Source organism: Anoplopoma fimbria, chromosome 21 (genome assembly GCF_027596085.1).
Source record: "Anoplopoma fimbria isolate UVic2021 breed Golden Eagle Sablefish chromosome 21, Afim_UVic_2022, whole genome shotgun sequence".
Taxonomy (NCBI): Eukaryota; Metazoa; Chordata; class Actinopteri; order Perciformes; family Anoplopomatidae; genus Anoplopoma; species Anoplopoma fimbria.
Genome location: NC_072469.1, coordinates 12,913,194 through 12,935,896, shown reverse-complemented (window position 1 = coordinate 12,935,896; position 22,703 = coordinate 12,913,194). Strand labels below are relative to the sequence as shown.

Sequence of the window (22,703 nt, the reverse complement as noted above, 5' to 3'; positions counted from 1 at the left end):
TAAAAAGAAGCTACTGTTGTAGACAGTTGGTTTGAATCAGCTTATACTTGTGAATGAATCCAAATAACAACAAAATAAGTTAATTTAGCCTATTTAAATGGTGTACCTACCCTGTACATTTTATTCTATAGGATTGGTGACGTAGCGGCCTTACTAACAGGGCTTGTTGGCGATGTTGCGCTAACCACTAACACAGTACATGGCTGAGGATAGCTCTAGTCAGTCACAATAGCTCCTGAAGCTTCTACCCTCTGACACTTTGTTCACCATAGACACCATTTCATTCAGACTTTCAAACTGTAAATGCAAACCATTCCTCTTAAGTGGAAAAGTTTTAACTCCAGGAGATTAAATAAAATGGTGCAACAGAGCTAGTAAGCACGATTTTGGAATTAAGCTATTGTAGCTCAGCCCTGTCGAGACTGGTTTGCTATCGGTCAGCGGCACAAATTAAACTTTGCGTGGATTTACTTTGCCCCCATAAGTTATTTGACTTTTGGTGATTGATTTTCCTGTCCCTCCACGAACGCAACATTGGTAGCATGAATCTAAGGCAACACTCGCTATGCTAGCTCAACAGGACTAGTATGTAGCTACAGAGAGCCTCACTGGGTCAGGTGCCAGAAAAGTATAGCGTTGATCACATTAGTGACAGCTGCCTTAAGGGAGTGGTGATCTTCCAGTATAATGGTATGGCATAACATGTGGACCAGTGGCAGAATCTGTACATGCCAAAGGGGTGTGGTGGAACACAAGTGAGGTGTGGCTCTCATGTCCCATATGCCATTTGAACAGCAGCGGCATACTGATCATCAAAGTGACTCTACATATGACGTCTCAGCATCACTCTGTCCTTGTCTGATTCCTCCTGCGGTGAACTAAAAGCCTTCATCGCCGCTAACATGAGAATGAGCTGGTGACTGCCGGAGCAGCTCATTATGTCATTACATAACAGGACGACACATACTGTAATAAAAAATGTATCAAGAACTCATCATTTAGTAAAGGGCCCATCTTGCGGTGAAATGCTGGATGGAAGTATAAATCGGTGTAATCCTTTGAAAATGGATGGTTTGTACAGAGATGTCTTTTTTATAGCTAATTATAGAAACAATTATTGAAACAATTTCCGTGAAGACAAACTGTATCCAGCATTTTATCACATTATGAGTTTCAGTTCCGTTCTGTACAGTTCGGTGTAGTTGCATTGGGAGGGTGGAGGAGAACAGGTGACAGTGGGTGAATCCAAAACCTGAACGGGTGCATCCTCACTCGTCTTTAAGTTCAACAAGGTGGGCCCCTTCACTGTACACATAGATCCACATGCTGTAAATCAAGAGCAAATGAAGCAGTGTGCATAAGTGAACGAGTGTGCCTGTGCATCTAGATTCTGGTTACTGTGCCTCTTTTGGTCTTTTTCCACAGGACAAGAGATTGTGTGTGTTTTCCAGGTCATACATGAATAAAAAGTTGAGTTGAAAACAATTGGCAGGCGTTCCTCTCCCTCGTGTTCATCTGAACTTCCTCTCACTGCCTCCTTCCTTCCCTTTTTTTACTTGTCAAGTTCCTTCTCTACCTTGTGGAGGTTACTTCTTGTCGCTGTTTTGAAATATTTGTTCGTAGGAAGGAGGCGGGTGGTTGCAGTAGGACGGAGGTGGAGGGTAGGAGGCCATCATCATATGGGCAGAGCCAGGCTGTGGCGGGTACGCCGGGTGTGTGATGGAGACCCCCGGGTCGCCACCTGTCATCCCGTTGACCCCAAAGCCCTGCATACTCCCTGGCTGCTGGGAAACTGGAAAGAGAAGGAGAAAACAGTTACCATTAAGTATCAACCCACTTTATTTACGTGGTCTATGGTCTCATATATGTGGTCTATGGTCTTCATCCGTCAAACACAACTCAAGCATCATCGGTCCTCTCAACAGCACACAGAATGTCACAAAGACACCTAGTAGCAAGTTTGGGAAGCAATTCTTCAAAGGAGGCCGACATCGTTTTGTAATTGGTTCAAGTTATAATCCTAAAGATTTTAAACCTACTGGATTTGGTGAACCCTGTAGTTACCACTGGGAACATGTGTAAGTGACCCATTTCGCACCTGCAAATGTATCTACCAGGAGGCAGCAAACACGCCTTGAGATGATGTAATGGTGGTGGTGGGTGGCAGTTGGGTAAAATCATGGGAGTGTAAAGTGCTGCTCAAGTTTAGCAAATCCATTGTGTTTCGCTGAAAATATGACAAAATCTAATGTTCAGAAATAAACATACAGCACAGCTGGTATTTGGCTGTATGTCCTCTAGCTCTTTTCACCTTAAGCTATTTTTCAGTAGACATGAACAAGCTTCTGGCAGAATTCTAGTTGGATCTTGGACCACTCTTCTTCTTAGAAGGATTGGTTGACTTGAACCTAATTTGTTTATTTTTTATAAAAAATGCTGCAGATCCTCTGGTTTCTATCTAACCTTTATTATCATCCAATGACCGTAGGAATCCTGGAGTTGTTCACTCTAATGTTACCAATAACCTGCCTGTACTTTTGGTTTTCAAACAACAGAAAGTTTTCCAATTTAAACTCTTGTTTAAATTCTACATAAATAAATATCACCGAATGTTATATTTCTGAGTTCTCTTTTCCACTTTTTGCCTGTACTGATCAATCAGCCTTTGTTCAGCAGTTAGTTTCAACCAGTTGATGTTGTTACACTTGTCCGTATGAGAGGTAAGACAAACCACGGTCATCCAGTATCATGGAAATTCAAATACAACCAAATTATGCATGCTGAGCAAATAACAAATCAGCATCATTCAATTTAGCTTTGGGTTTTAAGACTTAATGCTCATCAAGTCTCCACTGAATTTCTTCCTAAAGGTCCTCTGTGCTTTTTTTATACCCTCTCCTTTTCTCCTTAAATATTCAGCACTAACCAGATTTCTATGAATAATGTGCTTTTTTGTTGTTACTTTGAGATATTTTTGTCTTTTCTGCCTGAATTCTTTGTTGAACCACAATGTTTTTGAACAGGATGTCATGTTTTGTCTGTTCTTGATCATGTTCTTGAGAAATTCAATGTGCATTATTTATCATAAAACCACAGACTTCTTTCCTTATTTCATCCACAAACATGTCCCCACGATAATTAATGCACCATGTCAAGCCGGATACCGGCTACCATGCAAGGTGCCACCTGCCCATCAGGACTATCAAACATTCATACCCATTCTCACAGCGGTGGCAAAGCCTTCCGGAGCAATTTGGGGTTAAGCAGTGTTTCTGAGGGGGAGGGTAACTCCTTTAAGGCTTGGACTTCAGGTTTTACACTCTACGGACCTTTTACATGTACGGGGAAAAAAAATGTATGCATGTATATTATGCATATAATATAACACACTAAAGAAGAGGGAAAAAATGGAAAAGCATTATAGGGCCACTTTAAGTCCTGCATTGTTTTCATCCATGATTACTAGTTAGCAGTTACCTGTAACCAAACAGATTATTATTATTATTTAGTTTAGTTTTTTCAGGTCCTGGAGCCAAAAGAAAAATAGTAGGCTTACATCCAATACCATTACACAAAGGTTAGTGGAGCTAACTCACGGTGACATTAAACCATTGCAGAAGAGGAAACAACAAGATTAGATTATTAAAACAGCTCCAGTTCAGGTTATGGTCTCCTCAGTGATCCGCAAATATCTGATGCTTCTGTCTCTTCAGAAGACATTGACGTTGTATATATGTATATTTATATATATATATATATATATATATTAACGGTGTTTTAAGAACTTCTGTTTTTTTTCCCATGCACAATGGCTTTTTATAAAAAAGATGGAAATGCACTTAGTACGCTGGTGGAGACAGCTCTATTGATTCTAATTGTTATATCAGACGGAGGTGGGACTGACGGTAAAAAGATGTCTAGAACTAGGTCTATATCTGTAAAGAAAGGCGTCCATGAGCTAGCAAGTGAGGCATGCTATCACATGCACGACCCTATTTACTTGTGTATTTGTCTGAATCCTGCTGTACCTGGTGTGGTGACAGGGTGCCTGGTGAAGGAGACATTGAAGGCTGGCTCGTCTCTCAGAGGGGACGGATACATCCTTCTGCGGACAAAGAAGCCGGCACCGCAGCAGAACAGCACTCCCATCATCAGCAGCACCCTGAGTGGAAAAAACAGAGGACGAATCAGACCTTTAACCAACCCAACATCATCAACACACCTGTGTTGTCCAACGGGAGCAGGAATAGGATGGAAGAAAAAAAATCAGTCAATTATTAAATGTTGTTTAAAAGTATTATGTGCAACAAAGCAAGCAGACACAGAGATACCATCATGTGCAGTCACAACAAAGTCACACATAGAAGCAAAACAGGGTTGAGTGTCCTCAGATAAAATTTGCTCCCCCCTCTGTAACTCACCAGAAGTACCATAGTCTCTGGATGGACAGGGCTCTCACACAGCAGCGAGTCCCACAGCAGTCCTCATAGGAGCGACATCTAGAACGACAAAGAAAGCACACAGGGAGGCGTATAGGTAAGCAGTTAGCATGGGATAATATAGTGAATGGACTTTATGTAGCGCTTTTCTAGTCTGATAAACACTCAAAGCACTTCACAACATACGCCAACATTCAAACACATTCATACACTGACTACCATGCAAGGTGCCAATAAGTTCATCAGGAGCAGTTCAGTGTCAAATCAACACTCTCTTTAGAGGAGTGGGGGGGTCGAACCATGAATATATTAAGAGGATACAGTGTTGGAGGCAAGGCCCCATTCATTCCAATGAAAGGAACTCAGTCGCGCATGAAGCAAAAATAGTTTGACTTCCGAGTATAGATAACAGACATAAATTACCCAGATCTTCTGGCCATCTTTTGCTCCATGGGGCCCAGACGGCAAGGACACTAGCGTTTAATTTAACCCCGCCTCCCAGACATTGATCCAGCCTCATTGTTATTACCACGAACGGAGAAAAGAATAGTAACTCTGGATTGGGACTATTAATCGATTTTACAACTTTTAGGACTTAGTTTGCTGAGTTACAGACATCCCTCTTCCAATGTAAGTCTACTGGAAAAAGTCTTATTCGGCCCGATGGACCCAGAAGATGAAATGCCATTGTTCAGGCACAATGTCAAATTCCCTTCAAAGCCTGGCACTCTTCCAGGAACCTACCAATTACTACATTACTGCTCCACCTCCATCCATCCATCCAGCCATCCATCCATTATCCGCAACTGCTTATCCTGTTAAAGGTCGCAGGGGTGCTGGAGCCAATCCCAGCTGTCATTGGGCGAGGTCAGGGTTCACCCTGGACAAGTCGCCAGCCTATCACAGGGCTGACATATATAGACAGACAACCATTCACACTCACATTCACACCTACGGGCAGTCTTCTCCTTAAGCAATAAATTGTTGGAATAATATTTATTTTTTTCATGCTGCATATAGGCAATTAAAATGACATTACATTGCAGATATTCTATTTATACTTTCTATTTATTTTATATTCTTAATATTTTCAATGTATCATTCTCTATTTTCTATTAATAATAATTAATAATATTTATTATGTATTACTTCTCTTGCTTTTATTCTTATGTTTTCTAATTAAGCTTCTTGTATTCACCAAACCCCAAAGAAAATTCCTTGTAAGTGAAAACCTACTTGATAATAAACCGCATTCTGATGTTGCCATTCATCACATTTTCTGCTTCGTAAACAAACTTTAAATGGTTTCAGCTTAAATGGCAAGCCAGCAGCCTGGAAGCCAAATATTCAGAACAGAGGCAAACCATGATGGATCAGTCTATGGTGAGCAGCAGGAAACCGGCACTAACACAGCTGAAATAATAATAATAAGGTGTGTGTGTGATAGATGACTGTGGATAGCCAGCATGACAGTGCATACCTCAGACTCCCAGTCCTGTCTAGCAGTTCAACACTATATCAGGGCTGAGCAACCGTTGTCCCTGGAGGCCCCAGAGTCTGCAGTATTAAAACAAGTGGAGTATTTTCACCGTGCCACATCGATACCAAACCTAACCATACTCTCTGCCGGTTTAATTATTCTATGTAGAGGAGGCACGGTGGAGATAAATATAGAATAAATATAGCGCAGTCTGATTCTTTGGGCCTCCACATGATTCTGATCTCGTAATTATACGATTTCTTTCTCAAAATTTGTATGTCTTCCTATAATTATGAGATAGTAAGTCATAACTAGAAAGATGCTCACAGTTGAGCTGATTTCCTCCAGATGTGGCTGCAATGACCACTGTTGTAATGTGTTACAGCATCTTAAGGCATTTATTTAGGCTTCAAGTCTTATTTTTCCACAATATGTAAAATGAGGTTGATGCCCAATAAAAATATTGATGGAATATTGTGTCTGTGGCTGCGGAGCTGTGTGTGTGTAGCTTGTTAGCTATTAGCTGATAGCTAAACACACCGTCTAAGACAATAAAAGTGGGCATAGACATACAGTTTAAGGTTTCCCCCCACTGTTTCTTTAGCCGCAGGGTTTGGTGATGCACTTGTGGCTCCTACTGGCCGTGGGGCCGGTCAGTAGTAGTGAGTGAGAAGTCAGTACGAAGTCCAAAGCATTATAAAAACAGGCAATACAAGGTGTTTCGGGAAAAAGTCACCCCAGCCATAAGAGGTTCCTTGAGCATGCATAATAGTTAAGATAAAGACACTCCAAGAAGTAAAGTCAAAGCACCTGCAACAACGCAGGAATCATTAGACAACACTAAACTTGGCATTCTATTGGTTTGGAAATTTTGACAAGGTTATTGCACAAAAAAATAGCCTACGTGTGAACAGAAAGAAATGTGTGTAAGTAATATAATACCTGAGTGCATGCATAGGATTATATTGGTTGAATTGGATTAGATTCAGATTCTGACAATTTGGTAGGTCAAAGCATATCCAAAGATTTCTGATCCTGAAGATTAAAATTCAGATCTGGTATTCCAATCCTACCTTGTGAACCAGTGTTTGTGGTTTACACAGCAGGCTAGCTGAGACAACAGGAATGTGGGGTCCAGACAAAGTTTTAATAACGCTTTTTATTATTTAATAAGGCAACACCGCCAACAAAGAGAACACAGTTGGCCACTAACTAAGACATTTCACAATGTGGCTTCTAACACAACTATTTTAACAAGTTCCACATAAATCAGCCTGAACATCATCGGCTGAACCTGGAACAGGCTTCTTTTTCCAGGTTTGTTTTGCTGCCGTCTCAGTCTCCATTTTTAGCAGCTTTTCATCCGCGTCCTCAATGTCAGCACACTGCTTCTGTATCTGTTGCATCGGCTCTGGGAATGAACCGTTACGTAACATTTCCAAAGTATTGCAGCAGTCTGTGCACATATATCCCGCTTTAAGTTTGAGTTTTCTGTGCTGCAGTCACATAAAAACTTAGCTAGCTAGCTAACCTGCTGTTAGCTCTTAGCTTTAGCTTCAGTGCAGAAAAAATATAGATTTAAATGCTTTGAACGGGTTGATGTTTGGTTTATGAGTAAATGTAGGACATGATCACAATTAATTCCCTCTTAAAAGTTTAACAACATAAATCAACAAAGCCAGCTAGCTCACTTGCTACTTCCCATAGAAGTCAATTGAGCCAAGCTCCTGTAAGCATGATCAAAGCCTATTTAGCAATAGTTACGCAGAAAACAATTTAAGTAGCTGTAAATTCAAGTAGCTGGACAGCAAGACATGTTGCCAACTGCATAGTTTTAAGAATGTATTAAACAACATTTACTTACATTCGGGAGAAAAAGCTGTGCCAACACTTGCTCCAGTTAAGATTAAGACACTTAAGATTTAGAAATCCCTATATGGTTGTATCGGGATCACTGTGATCCAGTCAGCGGATGTTTTGAAATACTTATGAATGTTGCATACTCCATTTCGGAGGCTGCAGGCTGTGGTGCTGTTGAAATAAATTGCTATACTAGGACCAATGTGAATATTCAAATTAAGAGGCTCCATGCTTGGATGCATTGATAACAGCTCTGAATAATTAAGCTCTCAAGAGTTATCATCATGTTATACTGAGTTATGTTCAATGAACTCGTTCAAATATGCTCATTCATCCCTAGATTCTTGTTTCTTCCAAATTGGAAATTAAAAATAAAGGTCTCTGGAAACACCTACCTGTCAAAACTCCTGCTGAAGCAAGCACAAAACACCAATGCTGCAATGCAATGTATTTTTCCAGTCAAGAGACTGGAATCAAGGCAGGGACATGATTTACTCATACTGAAGTAGAGTGTGTCATCTGTGGGTCATTATCAAAATAGACATACAGTATCTACAAAAGACTCTGTGCCCCAAGCTTTTCATTCCCTCTGAGTCAAAGACCTATTTGAACATGTGGAATGTGTTTTGGAAAAGCAACTGAATTCTGGTGTGGTTTAAGCTGAAGAGAGAAACCAAAATATATATACGTATATATATCTAGAGAAGCACAGTGAAGGAGAAAGGAGGATTTTCCTCCAAGTTGTTTTTCATTAGTAAAGTAATCTCTCTTCACTGGTGCTCTCTCTTATTCTCCATCTAATCACCACTATAGCTGTGGCCAGCAGCAGGAAAGCAATCTAAATGGATGAGAGTTGGAACTGTGGAAGAAGCCCGTCGTCTGTCTGAATCATTAAAACAAACTTCCTCAAACCACACTGCCAGATATTAAATATCCAGTAAGCAATAGATGGGAAATAACATTGAATCAAACCCAAATAGAATTTTGATGCGAGGGCTGCACGTGATAATGAACCCACTGAGATTAAACACAGCTCTGCAGCTCAGTGCATATTTTAGCTTCTTTTTGGTGTTCCAGCTAACATGTAAGCCAAGCTTCCATCCAAATGTAATGCAAATTTAACGCCTTTTCTATCCATTTATTTTATGTTTGTTTCATGTATTTATTTGAGGAACGTCGCTGCAAACAGATCTGATGTTTTCAGCTCTTTAGTGACGTTTTTGTTAATACAAACGTTTCCTGCTCAGCCAAGCATGAATACATGTGTTGAGCTGCTTTTGATGTGTAAAGGTACATCTTAATCTAAGTCATCCTTATCACTTTCTGTGTGTGCTTCAAAATAAATGCGTTTCCATGTGAAAGCAGTGGTTGGCCTTTACTGTGAAACCGGAAGTGTTAATATTCTAGAGTTTTAGTAGCGAACATTACCAAAACTCAAGATTCAATATAGTTTTTTAAGAAACTTGATTATGACACTTAATTATTTTAACACTTCCATCCATTTATGCACCCGGCCAAAAATTGCTCATTCAAATCTCCTTGTAGTGGCCATAATGATGATGGACATTCAAGGTTTTTTGTAGGAGTGGAACGTTGTGGTACTCACATGAAGTAGATGGGGTATCTGCCTTCAAAATACCAGCAGTACTTTTTGGCTTCCACACACTGTAAAAGACAGATGGATTAAATTAGTCAAGGAAAACATTTTCTTTGTCCGACTTGATAAAAAAAAAATCCACAATGACATGGAGAGCAGTACACTCAGCGAGGATCTCCCTGCATCCTTTGTGTGTGTGAACCCTCTAACTGGCTTTCATTGAGAATGCACAGAATGCAGAGCCGATGCTGGCCGGCTGGAGAGCGCCTTTAATTAACTGCCTTTGAAATGATCCCTGTGAAAATGCAGCACGCTTTGTAGTGGCGAGTGGATGATTTTCACAGTTATCATTTCTGCGGTCTGCAAAGAAGCAGTACAGAATGAGCTGAGGGAGAGAGAAGAAGGAGAGAACGAGAGAGGGAAGGTGAGTTAGGAGCCAAAAGGAGCCGGTTGGTTGGAGGTGGAGAGAGGAAAGCGTGCCATGTGCAGTACTGCAGGAACACGCCTCGCCTCAGGGTGGCAGGCAGCACTCACAGCATCACTTTCCATTAAACTTAAGACTTCTGCTCAAAAGATATCAAGCTGAACAGGAGCCTCAGTGCAAAATTAAAACTTGTTTTTGGATATAGTTATTAAATGTATACGACATTTACTCAGTTTTATGCACTAAACTATTAACTCCTGGTGGGGATAAAAAAAAAGAAATAGTCAGTCTGCAATGTGATAAGAAGAGACACTTTTACTAAAGCCATGTGTCTGTGAGGATTGGGTTTACATACTGTAGCTCACACAAACTGTTAGCTAACGGATAATGGATGCTCTACAGAAATAAAAGGTCTTCTTCCCTCACAGCTGTACAACTTGTACTTAACAAGGCAGCTGGACTTCTCTGATTTTACAGGATCAGTTGCTTAGGTGTGTGTGACGACACAGAGAGGCAACTGTTAACCTAGAAACTGCAACAGCATCAGTTCTATCAGAACTGGGGATCATTTCTTCAGTGAAAGAAGAAAAAGGTACGGCACAGAAGGCTTTTCTAAATGAAAAGAATGAAAAGATATATTCCCCCCTCCACGGGCTTCGGCAAGAGTTGGATTGACAGATGTTTCTTCCAATCACCTGTCAAGAGTTTTTTTAAAAGTGCTTGCCCTTTTCCAAACAGTTTCCAATGACGGCTTCTCAGACAGTTCTGTGTTATAAAAAACATCTGGCAGGTCAGGTTAGGGAACTTTTGAGTGGCATGTTTGCTTGTTTTCTTAGATATATTTTGGATTTGTTACGTCATTTTTGAGGTTGAGCTTCATGTATGTTCTTACAATTGTTAATTTTTTGCCATGTTAGCAGCAGGATGCCAGACTGAAATGAAAAGACTGTATTAGGGTACAGTATGATCATAGAAATGCATATCCCGCAGGGAACGTCAAGACTTTTTGTCTCTTTGCATACTCTGAATTACAAATTTGCGTTATTTTTTTCATATTGCACTGACTGAAGTCAGGCTGTTATTTATTTACAACTATTAACCCTAAAACCTGTGACACTTTACATTTTTGTTCGCAGAAACCTGAAAGCTTCCACTTTGAAAGAGTTTGACATTTTCTTTTGTTTTTGATTGTATGGAAGTTACAAATAAAAATAACATAATAATCAAATGTGAGGATTGAGTGGTTATTTTAAACTATTTCTTAGTTGAGTCTAACAATGACTTTTGGCCATATTGTCCAGACTATCGCCTGGACTGAATTAATGTTAATGGGAAGGATTGCAATAATATTTGGAATTAATATTCATGCTGCCCTGTTTTTTCCTCATGTGCCACCCGCAAGATTTAACTTCACATGTCCAGTAAAATATCTCTTTAGTATCAAGCTCCTGAAACAGTGTAATTGTAAAATAAAACACTCGCAGTCATTACTGTGTCCCTAAGCTGTCCAAAGCTAATATGCATTACTCTGAGGAACATGAACATTCAATTCAATTCAATTCAGTTTATTTTGTATAGCCCAGAATCACAAATTACAAATTTGCCTCAGAGGGCTTTACAATCTGTGCACATGCGACATCCTCTGTCCTTCCCTCACATCGGCACAGGAAAAACTCCCCTAAACATGCACACAAACAAGCCTCACCCTTGACAACAGCGGAATGCGGAAGTGTCAAATACTGCAGACACCCCACAATCACACAAACACACCATGTCAGTTGTTCTTCTTACCAAAGATTTGCTCTTAAGTTTCTTGGAAATGAGTCTTCCAGAAAAAAGAAATGAAAAAAGAAAATGAAATAGAAAATTCAAGAGATCCTCGTCGACTTAGACCAAAACGACCGATTAGTCCACTAATGACTATTACTTTATAATTAGAACCAATTTAGGACTCCTCATAGAAGATTTTGTCTTTTATCTTTTCACTTATGTCTTCTCTTTTAGTGGTTTGACAAATACAGGCCCAAAAGGATACAACGATATCCAACGACATCTTTGACACTGTTGCAGTGCGGCATGCCAGTTCGAGCTGTTTTGGTGGCTCCCAACATGGCAACACAATAGGTTCTTTGTCAGGCTACTGGTGGAGGATATGACCCTACTGTGACACTAGAGCTGAGAGGAAATGTCAGGAGCACACACACACAGTGAGAGGCAGAGAGAAGGATGGCAGCGGGAGACTTTAACAAAGTAGAGCCGCAGGAGATGAAAGCATCCCGTCCCCTCCCACTGAGACCATGCTCAGCCACTCTATTTGTCCACACTGTGCTCTGCTATCACCGTGGTCACTAGTGGGAAATGTTATCCACAAAGAATGTGTGTCATCAAATCTTCACAGAGTTAGATGAACTGTCATCTGAAGCACAGTTCTTTTGTTTTCTCCGATCTTTCTTTTACATTTTAAAACACATAGAAGCTGATTTATGGCCATGTTTAGAATTGAGTATAGAACTTCTGTTAAAATCAATACTAGATATTTCAGTCTCAACCAATAGAGTCAACTGTTTTTTGGTGCTTGGGAAAACGGATTATCAAAGTCACAAGGATGCATCCTCTGTGGACCATGACATATGCAATTTCTTGATAATCTGCCATCAAGGTTCATCTCAAGGTGGAGCTAGAAGGGATCAGTCGGGTTTACCTTAAACTACATCATCTGAGGACCTAGAATGTCTGTACCCAATGGTTGTTGGTATATTTTAGTCTTGACCAACATGGCTGACCAACACTGCCATCCAAATTAGAAATGTGCACCCTCTGGGAACGTGTGTGTGTGTGTGTGTATATATATATATATATATATATATATAAAAATATATAAATATAAATGTTATAAAAGTTCATCTTCTTGTGACCAGGAACGTATTAACTTAGCACAAGTGCTAAGGCTTCATGCAGCTGGGTCCATAAAATCTAAATTACAGTCGTTGTATATACAGTGGGTAAAATAAGTATTGAACACGTCACCATTTTTCTCAGTAAATATATTTCTAAAGATGCTATTGACATTAAATGTTCACCAGATGTCGGTAACAACCCAAGTAATCCATACATACAAAAATAAATAAATTCAGAAATTAAGTTATGTGTAATAAAATGGAATGACACAGGGAAAAAGTATTGAACACATGAAGAAAGGGAGGTGCAAAAAGGCATGGAAAGCCAAGACACCAGCTGAAATCTATCAGTAATTAGAAAGCAATCCTGCCCCTTGTCAGTGCAAATTAATATCAGCTGGTTCAGTCCCAACTGATGGCCTATAAAAAGGTGTCTCATTACCAAAGTGTCACACAAGAAACCTCTCATGATGGGTAAAAGCAAAGTGCTCTCTCAAGACCTTCACAACCTTATTGTTGCAAAACATACTGATGGCATTGGTTACAGAAGGATTTCTAAACTTCTGAATGTTCCAGTGAGCACTTCCATAATAATCCAGAAGTGGAAAGAACATAATTTCACCATAAACCGGCCACGAACAGGTGCTCCTCGCAAGATTTCTGACAGAGGAGTGAAAATAATTATCAGAAGAGTTGTCCAAGAGCCAAGGACCACTTGTGGAGAGCTTCAGAAAGACCTGGAATTAGCAGGTACAATTGTTTCAAAGAAAACAATAAGTAATGCACTCAACCGCCGTGGCCTGTATGCACGCTCACCACGCAAGACTCCATTGCTGAAGAAAAAGCATGTTGAAGCTCGTTTAAAGTTTGCTGCACAACATTTAGACAAGCCTGTGAAATACTGGGAGAATATAATCTGGTCAGATGAGACCAAAATTGAACTGTTTGGATGCCATAATACACACCATGTTTGGAGGTCAAATGGCACTGCACATCACCCCAAAAACACCATACCAACAGAGAAGTTTGGAGGTGGGAACATCATGGTGTCGGGCTGTTTTTCAGCATACGGCACTCGCAAATTTCATATAATTGAAGGAAGGATGAATGGAAAAATGTACCGAGACATTCTTGATAAAAATCTGCTGCTATCTACCAGGATGATGAAGATGAAACGAGGGTGGACATTTCAGCAAGACAATGATCCCAAACACACGGCCAAGGAAACTCTCAATTGGTTTCAGAGAAAGAAAATAAAGCTGCTAGAATGGCCCAGCCAATCACCTGACTTGAATCCAATAGGAAATCTATGGAAAGAACTAAAGATCAGAGTTCATAGAAGAGGCCCACGGAACCTTCAAGATTTGAAGACTGTTTGTGTAGAAGAATGGGCCAAAATCACACCTGAGCAATGCATGCGACTAGTTTCTCCATACAGGAGGCGTCTTGAAGCTGTCATTACCAACAAAGGCTTTTGTACGAAGTATTATAATACATTTCAGTAAGCGTGTTCAATACTTTTTTCTTGTGTCATTCCATTTTATTACACATAACTTAATTTCTGAACTTATTTGTTTTGTTCTTTGTATGTATGGATTACTCGGGTTGTTACCGACATCTGGTGAACATTTCATGTCAATAGCACCTTTGGAAATATATTTACTGAGAAAAATGGTGACGTGTTCAATACTTATTTTACCCGCTGTATATATAAATATGAAAAAAATTACCAACCAGCAGCAGGAGAAGAATATGCAAAGTTCAACCAAAACCGCTTAAAGTCTGAGTCAAAATAACAAGCCATCAAGCAGCTCTACTTCTGGACATACACCTATATCACTTCTATCCGCTCCAGGTGCCATTTCACGACGGGCAGGGCCGAGGCTAGATAGTTAGAATGATCTTTTCAGTAGATATCTTTGCAACACAATACTTAGTTGCTTTGACACTTCAACACTGTTACCTCTTTGTTTTCTGCTGATAACATTTTAAACTAAAATGATGGCTCCTCAGATCTACTGAAGCAGATCCTGTGAACAGCCCAGGCTCTGATATTAACTCTCCTGATCCTTCCTCTCAATCCCCCTCAGAATTTAATAGCTTCTCACCTCACAATATCCTCGCCAACATGAGCCCTTTATATGACTCACTTAACAATGTCACCCATGGCTGGATGGATGGATGAGTGTAGGCGAAGATAAATGAGGACTACGTCACTGGCATAGCGCGTACAGTACTTGCAGAAAGAACAAACCAGCAATGCTCATATATGATACATGAAAAGGACATTTATAATATAGAAATACACACAACAGCTATAATAATAAAGCTTTACATTTAAAAATGATTTACTTTGTTGCCATCCATCAACATTAGCTTTGACCTAATTGTTATCCTGGCCCTAACACTGTGCCAGCAATGGTCACCGTCCAGCTCTGTTCATTGTCCTTCTCCAATTAGAGCGGCGTGTAAGTGCTGACAGCGGAGGAAAGTGTCCCTCTGTGCTCCAGCGGGACAAGAATGACCGTTACGCAACCGGAGAATGTGTTTTCCTGCTTTAGAAAGCAGCTCAGATGGGTTTTGGCTAAAGGGCATTTGGGGGGGGTGGGGTGTTGGAGAATGCACATGAAAGCTTTAGAAGTAGGAGTGTTGCGATCAAGGCTGTGTTTTGCCTTTGAGGTTGCAGGAGGCCGTAGGTGTAGATTGTGAAAGGAGACGGGTCAATAAAGAGGCTCCATGTGAAAGGTCAGACATTACTGAACACGGAACTGCTCCAGTCAGGGGCCTTCAAAGTGATCAGAATAGCTGCCATCACTTTCTTTCCCTTTTAGCTTGGAGTTTGCTACAACACACTTTTTCCTGACAGTCTTGCATTTCAAGGCAGTTTAGTCTCTCATTATGGTCCAAATTGTGCTGCACACTACCAGGAATGAGCTGTAAATCTCTGGATTCTGTAATAACAAGCACTTTGCAGACGTTCTGCAGACAGGAAATGTCTTGGCAACAAAATGGTCAAAAGAGAATTTGAATATATGGACACAATCGCATCAATATCAGCCTTTAAAAGAACCTTATGGTTAAATTAGCCTTAATTTCTTCAAAAAATTCCTCATTTGCTTCATCCTAATTCATTCGGTTTCATCTCTTCCACTCTTCTATGTCTCATTCCTTTCTTCCTTTCCTTCCATTTGCCATCCTTCCTGTCTTATTGATCCAACTTGATGCCATTAGCGAGCAGCAACCGGCTGGCAAGCATCATGTCAGCGTGTGTCAGTGTGTGTTTGGCCGGAAGTGTAAACAACAGTTAGGAGGAAACAGAGCTGGAGGAAGCATGAAGAAAATCTGTTTATCTACTGGTCTGCCTGTATGTTTTAGGCTACGTCTACACTACTACGTTTCTGCTTTGAAATGCATATCTTTTGCTAGGTTTACGCCAAGCTTCCAAAATACTCCAGAGTTTTAGAGTAGCTAAACATACTTTTGAAGTCAAGGATTGCAGCTTTAAACAGGGAGATGGACACAAAATTTATTAATGCTTATTTTTTTCTTAACAACAATTGTGAAGTCCACAAAGAAACTATAAATGAACAAAAACATAAATGTTCTCTGGTACGACAAGGACTTCAGCCACCCAGCAGAGCTACGAGTTTGAGAACAGACAAAAACAGAACCAAGAAAACAAGTGAGAGACGTGTGTGATCGAATTTATTGATCCATAACCTAGTAAAACTTAAATTTGTACCTGTTCATTTTGAAGTAAAATTGATGTGTGTGATAGAGAGAGATGGAGCAAGATCCGCAACCTCGTAACTAAGTTTGAAAAATAAACCTTTTTATTTTCAACGAAATATATCCATTTGGGTTGAGGAAAATTATAGAGCTAGATCTTTGGTATCAACACTAACCTTTTATTATAAAAGCGTACTAAAATACTTGTTTTGAGGATATATTCTACATAAATAATAATAATTTCTAAAATGCTGCTGGAACAGCTCTGTGGACAGATATCATTTTCATTTTAGAACCCCGTTTCAAAACAGAAAAGCATAAGTTTGGATCTAGCCTTAGTACTCTACTGTTTTCGTACCTATTGGTCATATAATGATCTAAATACTGTGCACTGTATATAAAAATAAAAAAATCTTTCTATGTGAGAAATTATCTTTTGAAATAGAAAATATATATATAAAACACCTGCATTACTATCGACTCATTCCAGTTTAAGACAAAAGTAAAAAGAAAACTGCCTTTAACGCGTGAGCACCGATAGCGCTAATTAAAAAGGATTTTACTTTAAAACTGCTTTTACATAACTCTTTTTTCCAAGAGATGTGTCCAGGATACTGTTACTTGTTTGAAAAGTAGTCATTTAATTTTACTTCAATAAAGGCTACCAAAAAAAAGGTTTTATATTGAACTGTCAAAATACACAAGATTCTGACTGAAGACCAGGCAGCCTTTTTGGAGATTTAAAGTGCCTTAATGAAAACAACTCAAAGAAAAAATAAAGTGAAACACAATACACATTGTTATATCTATTTCTGTTTTTGTATACATTTACTGTGTAATGATGAAATGAAAAACACATTAAAAAAGGACAGCTATTTAGATTTTCGTTGCACCAGCTTTAACAACTGGATGACTTGCTTCTCATCCATCCATTAGTTATACCCTCTTATCCTTTTGAGGGTCATGTGACATACATTTAAAACGTTCCATGTTAAAATCAAATCACAACAAAGGAAACAAAAAGGTGTATTATGTTTGGGTTTTGTCCAGCAGAGAGCAGCAAAGACACGCCAATATTAAATACAAATAACTGTCATTAGTTTTCATGGGGAGGTGCAGAGGAGCTTTTCCTATTTGGAAATGCAGATGCATTTTCCATGCCAAAATGAAACAAACCTTGATCATATAACTCCGTGATAATGCAATTATAGGCACAGAAACAATATTCTTGCAAGCCTGGAAAAGGATTGTTTATTAACTGCATGGCTGCACACCACAAGCCGCTCTAGCAGGAGCAGGTATACGGTGGCCTGAACAGGTCAAATCAAGGTCACAGCTTCTCTTTGTTGTATAAGAAAACAGGATTCAAGCAAAGGGGCATGAGGGAAAGGGAATTACAATATTATCCATCTTCCTTCTGCATCAGCTGGATGTTTCTTTCTGTAGATGAGGGGTTTCAAAGTCCTCAGACAACTAGACCCCTTATCCTTTTTTGCTTACTTCTCTTTGTGAAATAATCAGTTTTGGAACTATAATTCCCAAAATGCTTTCAATGTAAACAGTAAGTATAATATTTACATGGGTTCAGTTGAGAGTTCTACTTTGGCCAACAACTGGCATTGTTCGAAATAGAGGTGTAACCATTCTCAAAGTCCACGGTTCGGTTCATATCTCAGGGGCGGCAGGTGAATACGAAAACACAAGACGTTGTCCATTTGTAAACTAAATAGAGGAACACAAATGGTCCACAATAGTCAAAGACAAATTAAATTATAACATGTGTCACATTGTCCCTGACCAAGGCAGGTAGCAGTACAGGTTTTGCTTAGACTTCAGTCATCAATACTGCCACCTCATAGATAAGATGTTTTGATGAACAACAATCTCAGGTTTATTAGCAACCATCCTGAGAACTATGCCTCGTAACGTAGAGTCAGCTCAAAAGGCAGCAGCCAAAGAGCTACGCCTCTTATGTGGGACCATAATTTACTTAATCGCGCCATATTGAGAAAGACTTGAAACTAGAGACTGAGACCATAAACTCATGTTTACAATGTTTACTGAGGGAATAAATCAAGTGAGAAGTAGTCATTTTCTCATAGACGTCTACACAATTAAAGAGAGAATGCAATTTTAATGCTTCACTTTTCAGAACCGGAGGTTCATTTTGAGACATCATATAAAATGAACGCCTGAAAATGGTTTCCATGGGTATCTCCTTCCTTTCCAACCAACACTCTGTGAAAGCTCATTTCATATCAGCTAATTCTGTAAATACACAGTAAACCAGGTATGATTTGACTTAAATAAACACCCTTTGACATGTCCAAAAATCACAATCACACATCAACATTCCTGCTATACAGTAGCAGCTAAGGGTACTGATACAATGAACTGTAGCAATTTGGAATGAATAAATCACTCCCATAGAGTGAATCCAAGTCAAATCTCCACATCGAAAACATTGGGAAAGCTCACACCCACTCAAAATAACAGTAAATGTAATTACATACTGTGTGATAAATCAAAATCACAATAATTCAAACTAGCTCTTTAATTCTAACTTGCATAATTCTCAGCATCTTGACAAGCTGCAGGTGGTGCAGGGTTTAGTCAGTGACCACTGATTCACCAGTGCCGGATGGTCAATAGCAGGAGCACAATTTGAAATGAGCAAATTAACCAGGCTTTACTTTCTAAGCATTTTAACATAACTTCAAATTAAGTTATACAGCATGTAATGCATATCAAAAATGAGTCTACGTTGTGTTCTCTTTCATAATGGCTGCCGTCCCAGCCAGGCAATACACATTAAGTCATCACTAGATTCCTCCTGAGCCTGCCACCATTTGCTACGTGCCAGTGGGCGTAAAAATGACGCAATAAAACAATGTGATTCAGGAGTGATCAGTGATGACACACTTCATACAACCATTACCACAACCTAAGCCATTGCAGCTACACTGGTCCAGTCCAGACATCTTCCAATAGCAAGATGTCATTTTTGCATTGTTGTAACTATCACAAACCAGTGGGCTTTTAAACATCAAACAACATGATATCATTAGCAGCATCACTTTATTTCCATGTCCAAGGTTTGTTTGTTTTCTAGTGGAGTCGTCTGCTCCGTGAGACAGAAGAAAAAACAGGCCTTGACTTTAGTTGATAGGGGAAAAAATTAAATTAAGAAACAAACCCACAGCTTTCTTTAATGGTGTATTCTTGACACTTACAGCGATATGTACATTACATAATATTGTTACAGTGTGTAGAGACCAGGGGCCAGGAGGAACCACTAAAACACTAAAGTGTATCCCATCCAACAAGAAGTGATGCTAAGAACTAACGTACTGTAGAAAGCCTCTGGAAGGTAATGCAGTCACACCCTGAGAATCTCTCTCTCTCTAACTCTGTGTGTTTGTGTGGCATTAGTATTCCTTCTACAACCAAGCATCAGACTGAATAACTAAGCTTCTAAAGCGTTAAAGCCATAATGTGCCAGGTGCTTCTTCTCCTATATTGGCAGGTTTCCACTCTGTGTTGAACATCTTGTTGCAAAGTCATATGAATGCAATTATGTGTCATCATCAAGTAACTCATTAGTTCAAGGATTAATGGCAAAAATATTTTCCATGGTGGCTAAGTCAAGCTGTCTGAGTTACCACGGAGCCCACACTGTCACTAACTGCACTCCCTGAAGACATTTTCAATTTTTGGAAGACAATAAAAACGATTTCAGGGAGAAGCAGAAAGAAAAGTCTACAATAGGTGATTGAAGATGTCTAACTGAAAAAGCAGCTAAAGCCTATAGATTACAGTGTAGAAGTTAACCACCACATCACCTGGTGATCACGAAGACAATGAAATGAAGGAACAACAGTGTTCCTGTACAGCTGGGTACGTTTTTATTCACCGTTACAAGCATTAAAAAGCAAAAGCAGCCAGACTGGGAAATAAATTACACTATAAAGAACTTACATCTTTGATGAGCCGGCTTAGGCTCACAGAGAGTGGGGGACTGGGTCCACACCTTTAAATCCCATCACTCCTACAAGTTGACTGTAAACAGAGTGCAACTAGTTGACACAGCAGCAATGACATCTTTACAATGCTGTCTCACGGCAGCTCGTGAAGTAGTCACGACATGCAATATATCAACCATCATGGTTTGGCTTAAAATAACTACCCACAGTTGGGTTTAGGCAACAAAATAACGTAGTTAGGTTTAGGAAAACTGACATGAAGGTGGTTGTGTTTTTCAATGCCCAATGTCCAAAAGTGACAAAAAGACACATCATGAGTTTGGACAGGATCTTGAAACTCCTACGATTCTAAACTAAAGCTGCATCGCTTTCACTGAGACATCTTAACCCAAAGTGTTGTTTCCCAGTGTCTAATTGCTGTCTGCGAGGCTCTTCCACCTCAACAAAAGACATAAGTGATTTGCGCTTTCTCAGCTCAAAGCATTCAAAAATTAAACAAAACATCAGCAGCCTCAATCTAAATGTACAAGTTGTCAGAGCCACATATCAAAGTGAACGCGGCAGCACCAGCGTGAGGTCTAAGGGCTCCAGTACCCCCTCAGCCGTCTGCTCACATCCAAAATGGATGTGCTCACTAAGTCTGCTGAATGAAATAAAATAATAATGATGAGTATTAATAATACACGAAGAGACATGAATATCAGCAGCAGTAGACCAGCAGAAAGAGTGGTTGATCATGACCACGGCGTGCTACCTTCAAAGCCCTGTCAAAAAAAAATAAAGTCGAGATCATTGTCGTCCCCTCATTCGTGTCTAAATGATCCTAAAATCCCCAATGACATCCAGAACATTCACACGACTGAAAATTGTTTGGATTTGGAGACGTCAAAATGCATGTGTTACAAGGTTAAGAAAACAGGAACACTTGTATGGCAGTCAATTGGACTCACGACAAGAATACATGAATCAAGGTGAGGAAAATCTCTAAAAAAAAAGGTGACAACACTTACAAATCACATTATGAGAAGCGAGTCATTCATTTGACATCATTGGTACAGTTAGATTGCTGCTGTACACCTGTGAGTGTGTCTGTCCTACAAGCCCAGTAACCCAGTGAGTAGTGTCAGGGTTCTGGGCACAAGGACAAAGGATGACAGAATCCCAGGTAGCCTCCTTGGCGTTCTGACAGAACCTCTCACTGTGGTTTCATCGTTTAAGAAAGGACTGGTGTAGCCTCCTCTCCTCTCCTCTCCTCTCCTCTCTCCAGCATGTACATTAAGCCACCAGCATCACCTCTTTTTGAATATGCATTTTTTTCTTTACATCACAATCGAGGGGAATGGCGTGCTACTATAACAAAAGTTGAAATTGTATATCTATATATATATCTATATATATGAAGTGTTTCTTGATGTGCCGAAGTTACCACACAATGCCATTCATTTTATAAAGATCCCAGTTTGCCCTTTACGATGAGTGTACATCTGGCATTAGGGCGAAGGACTGTTCAATTATACAACTTCTTAATTGAATTTGGCGAACAACGCTCCCAAAACAATAGCAGGCGGCACGTATCGGGGCTACATCACAGCGAGAAGCCTCAAAACACAACCGACTCATCGTCTCTACATATTAATACACTGTCCCTTCAGCCGGATGCTTTTGTCTAATATTAGCTATGAAAATAAAATAAAAAAACATCGTCGCTGATTAAAAACAATGGCAGACGTCGCTCACCTCTAGAAGTAGCCAGAATGTCAGGGCTAAATCGGCCAGTGGGTTCCTCATATCTCCGCCGGTGAGGAGAGAGTGAAGGAGGAGGAGGAGGAGGAGGAGGAGAGAAAGACGAGGAGGAGATGCTCCTTTATCACAATGTCGGTTTCATCCCGCTACTGGTGACGATACCCAGGGAGTAGATGCAGCCGGCGCGGCACTGAGTACTTCGGGTTGACGGGAAGGAATGGAGGTAACGTGGGTGTCGGTCGGTCAGACGGTCCACAGACGGAGATGATAGCATGCTGGGACGCTGCGTTAGCCTGTGATGTTGGTTTATTCCACGCCCCTTTACGAGGCCCTCCCCTCCGCCCAACAAACACACGTTTTGTCAGTACTGTAGGCCTACTTAATATGTCCATTTTTTTATCTCAAAACACACAAAAAAAATAAAAATAAACTACAAAGCCCATGCATATTCCTTAAGTAGTGGCTGAATGTTTCAAAGCAGGAGTATTCAATTAAAATTCGAAGTTTAAAGCAAGCTTCTGAACCTCATGTCTAAATTGCCCCTGATAGCC

General features: G+C 40.0%; 1 protein-coding gene across 1 annotated transcript; it reads right to left on the bottom strand.

The window, feature by feature from the left end:
• Positions 1-451: 451 nt before the first annotated feature.
• Positions 452-22,426, bottom strand: vopp1b (VOPP1 WW domain binding protein b). Its single transcript, XM_054623403.1, has 6 exons — positions 22,303-22,426; positions 9,511-9,585; positions 9,386-9,452; positions 4,422-4,499; positions 4,029-4,162; positions 452-1,792 (listed from the first exon to the last, which is right to left on the bottom strand). Exons 1-6 carry the CDS (start codon positions 22,424-22,426, stop codon positions 1,587-1,589), a joined length of 684 nt encoding a protein of 227 aa, XP_054479378.1. The 3' UTR covers positions 452-1,586.
• Positions 22,427-22,703: the final 277 nt, after the last annotated feature.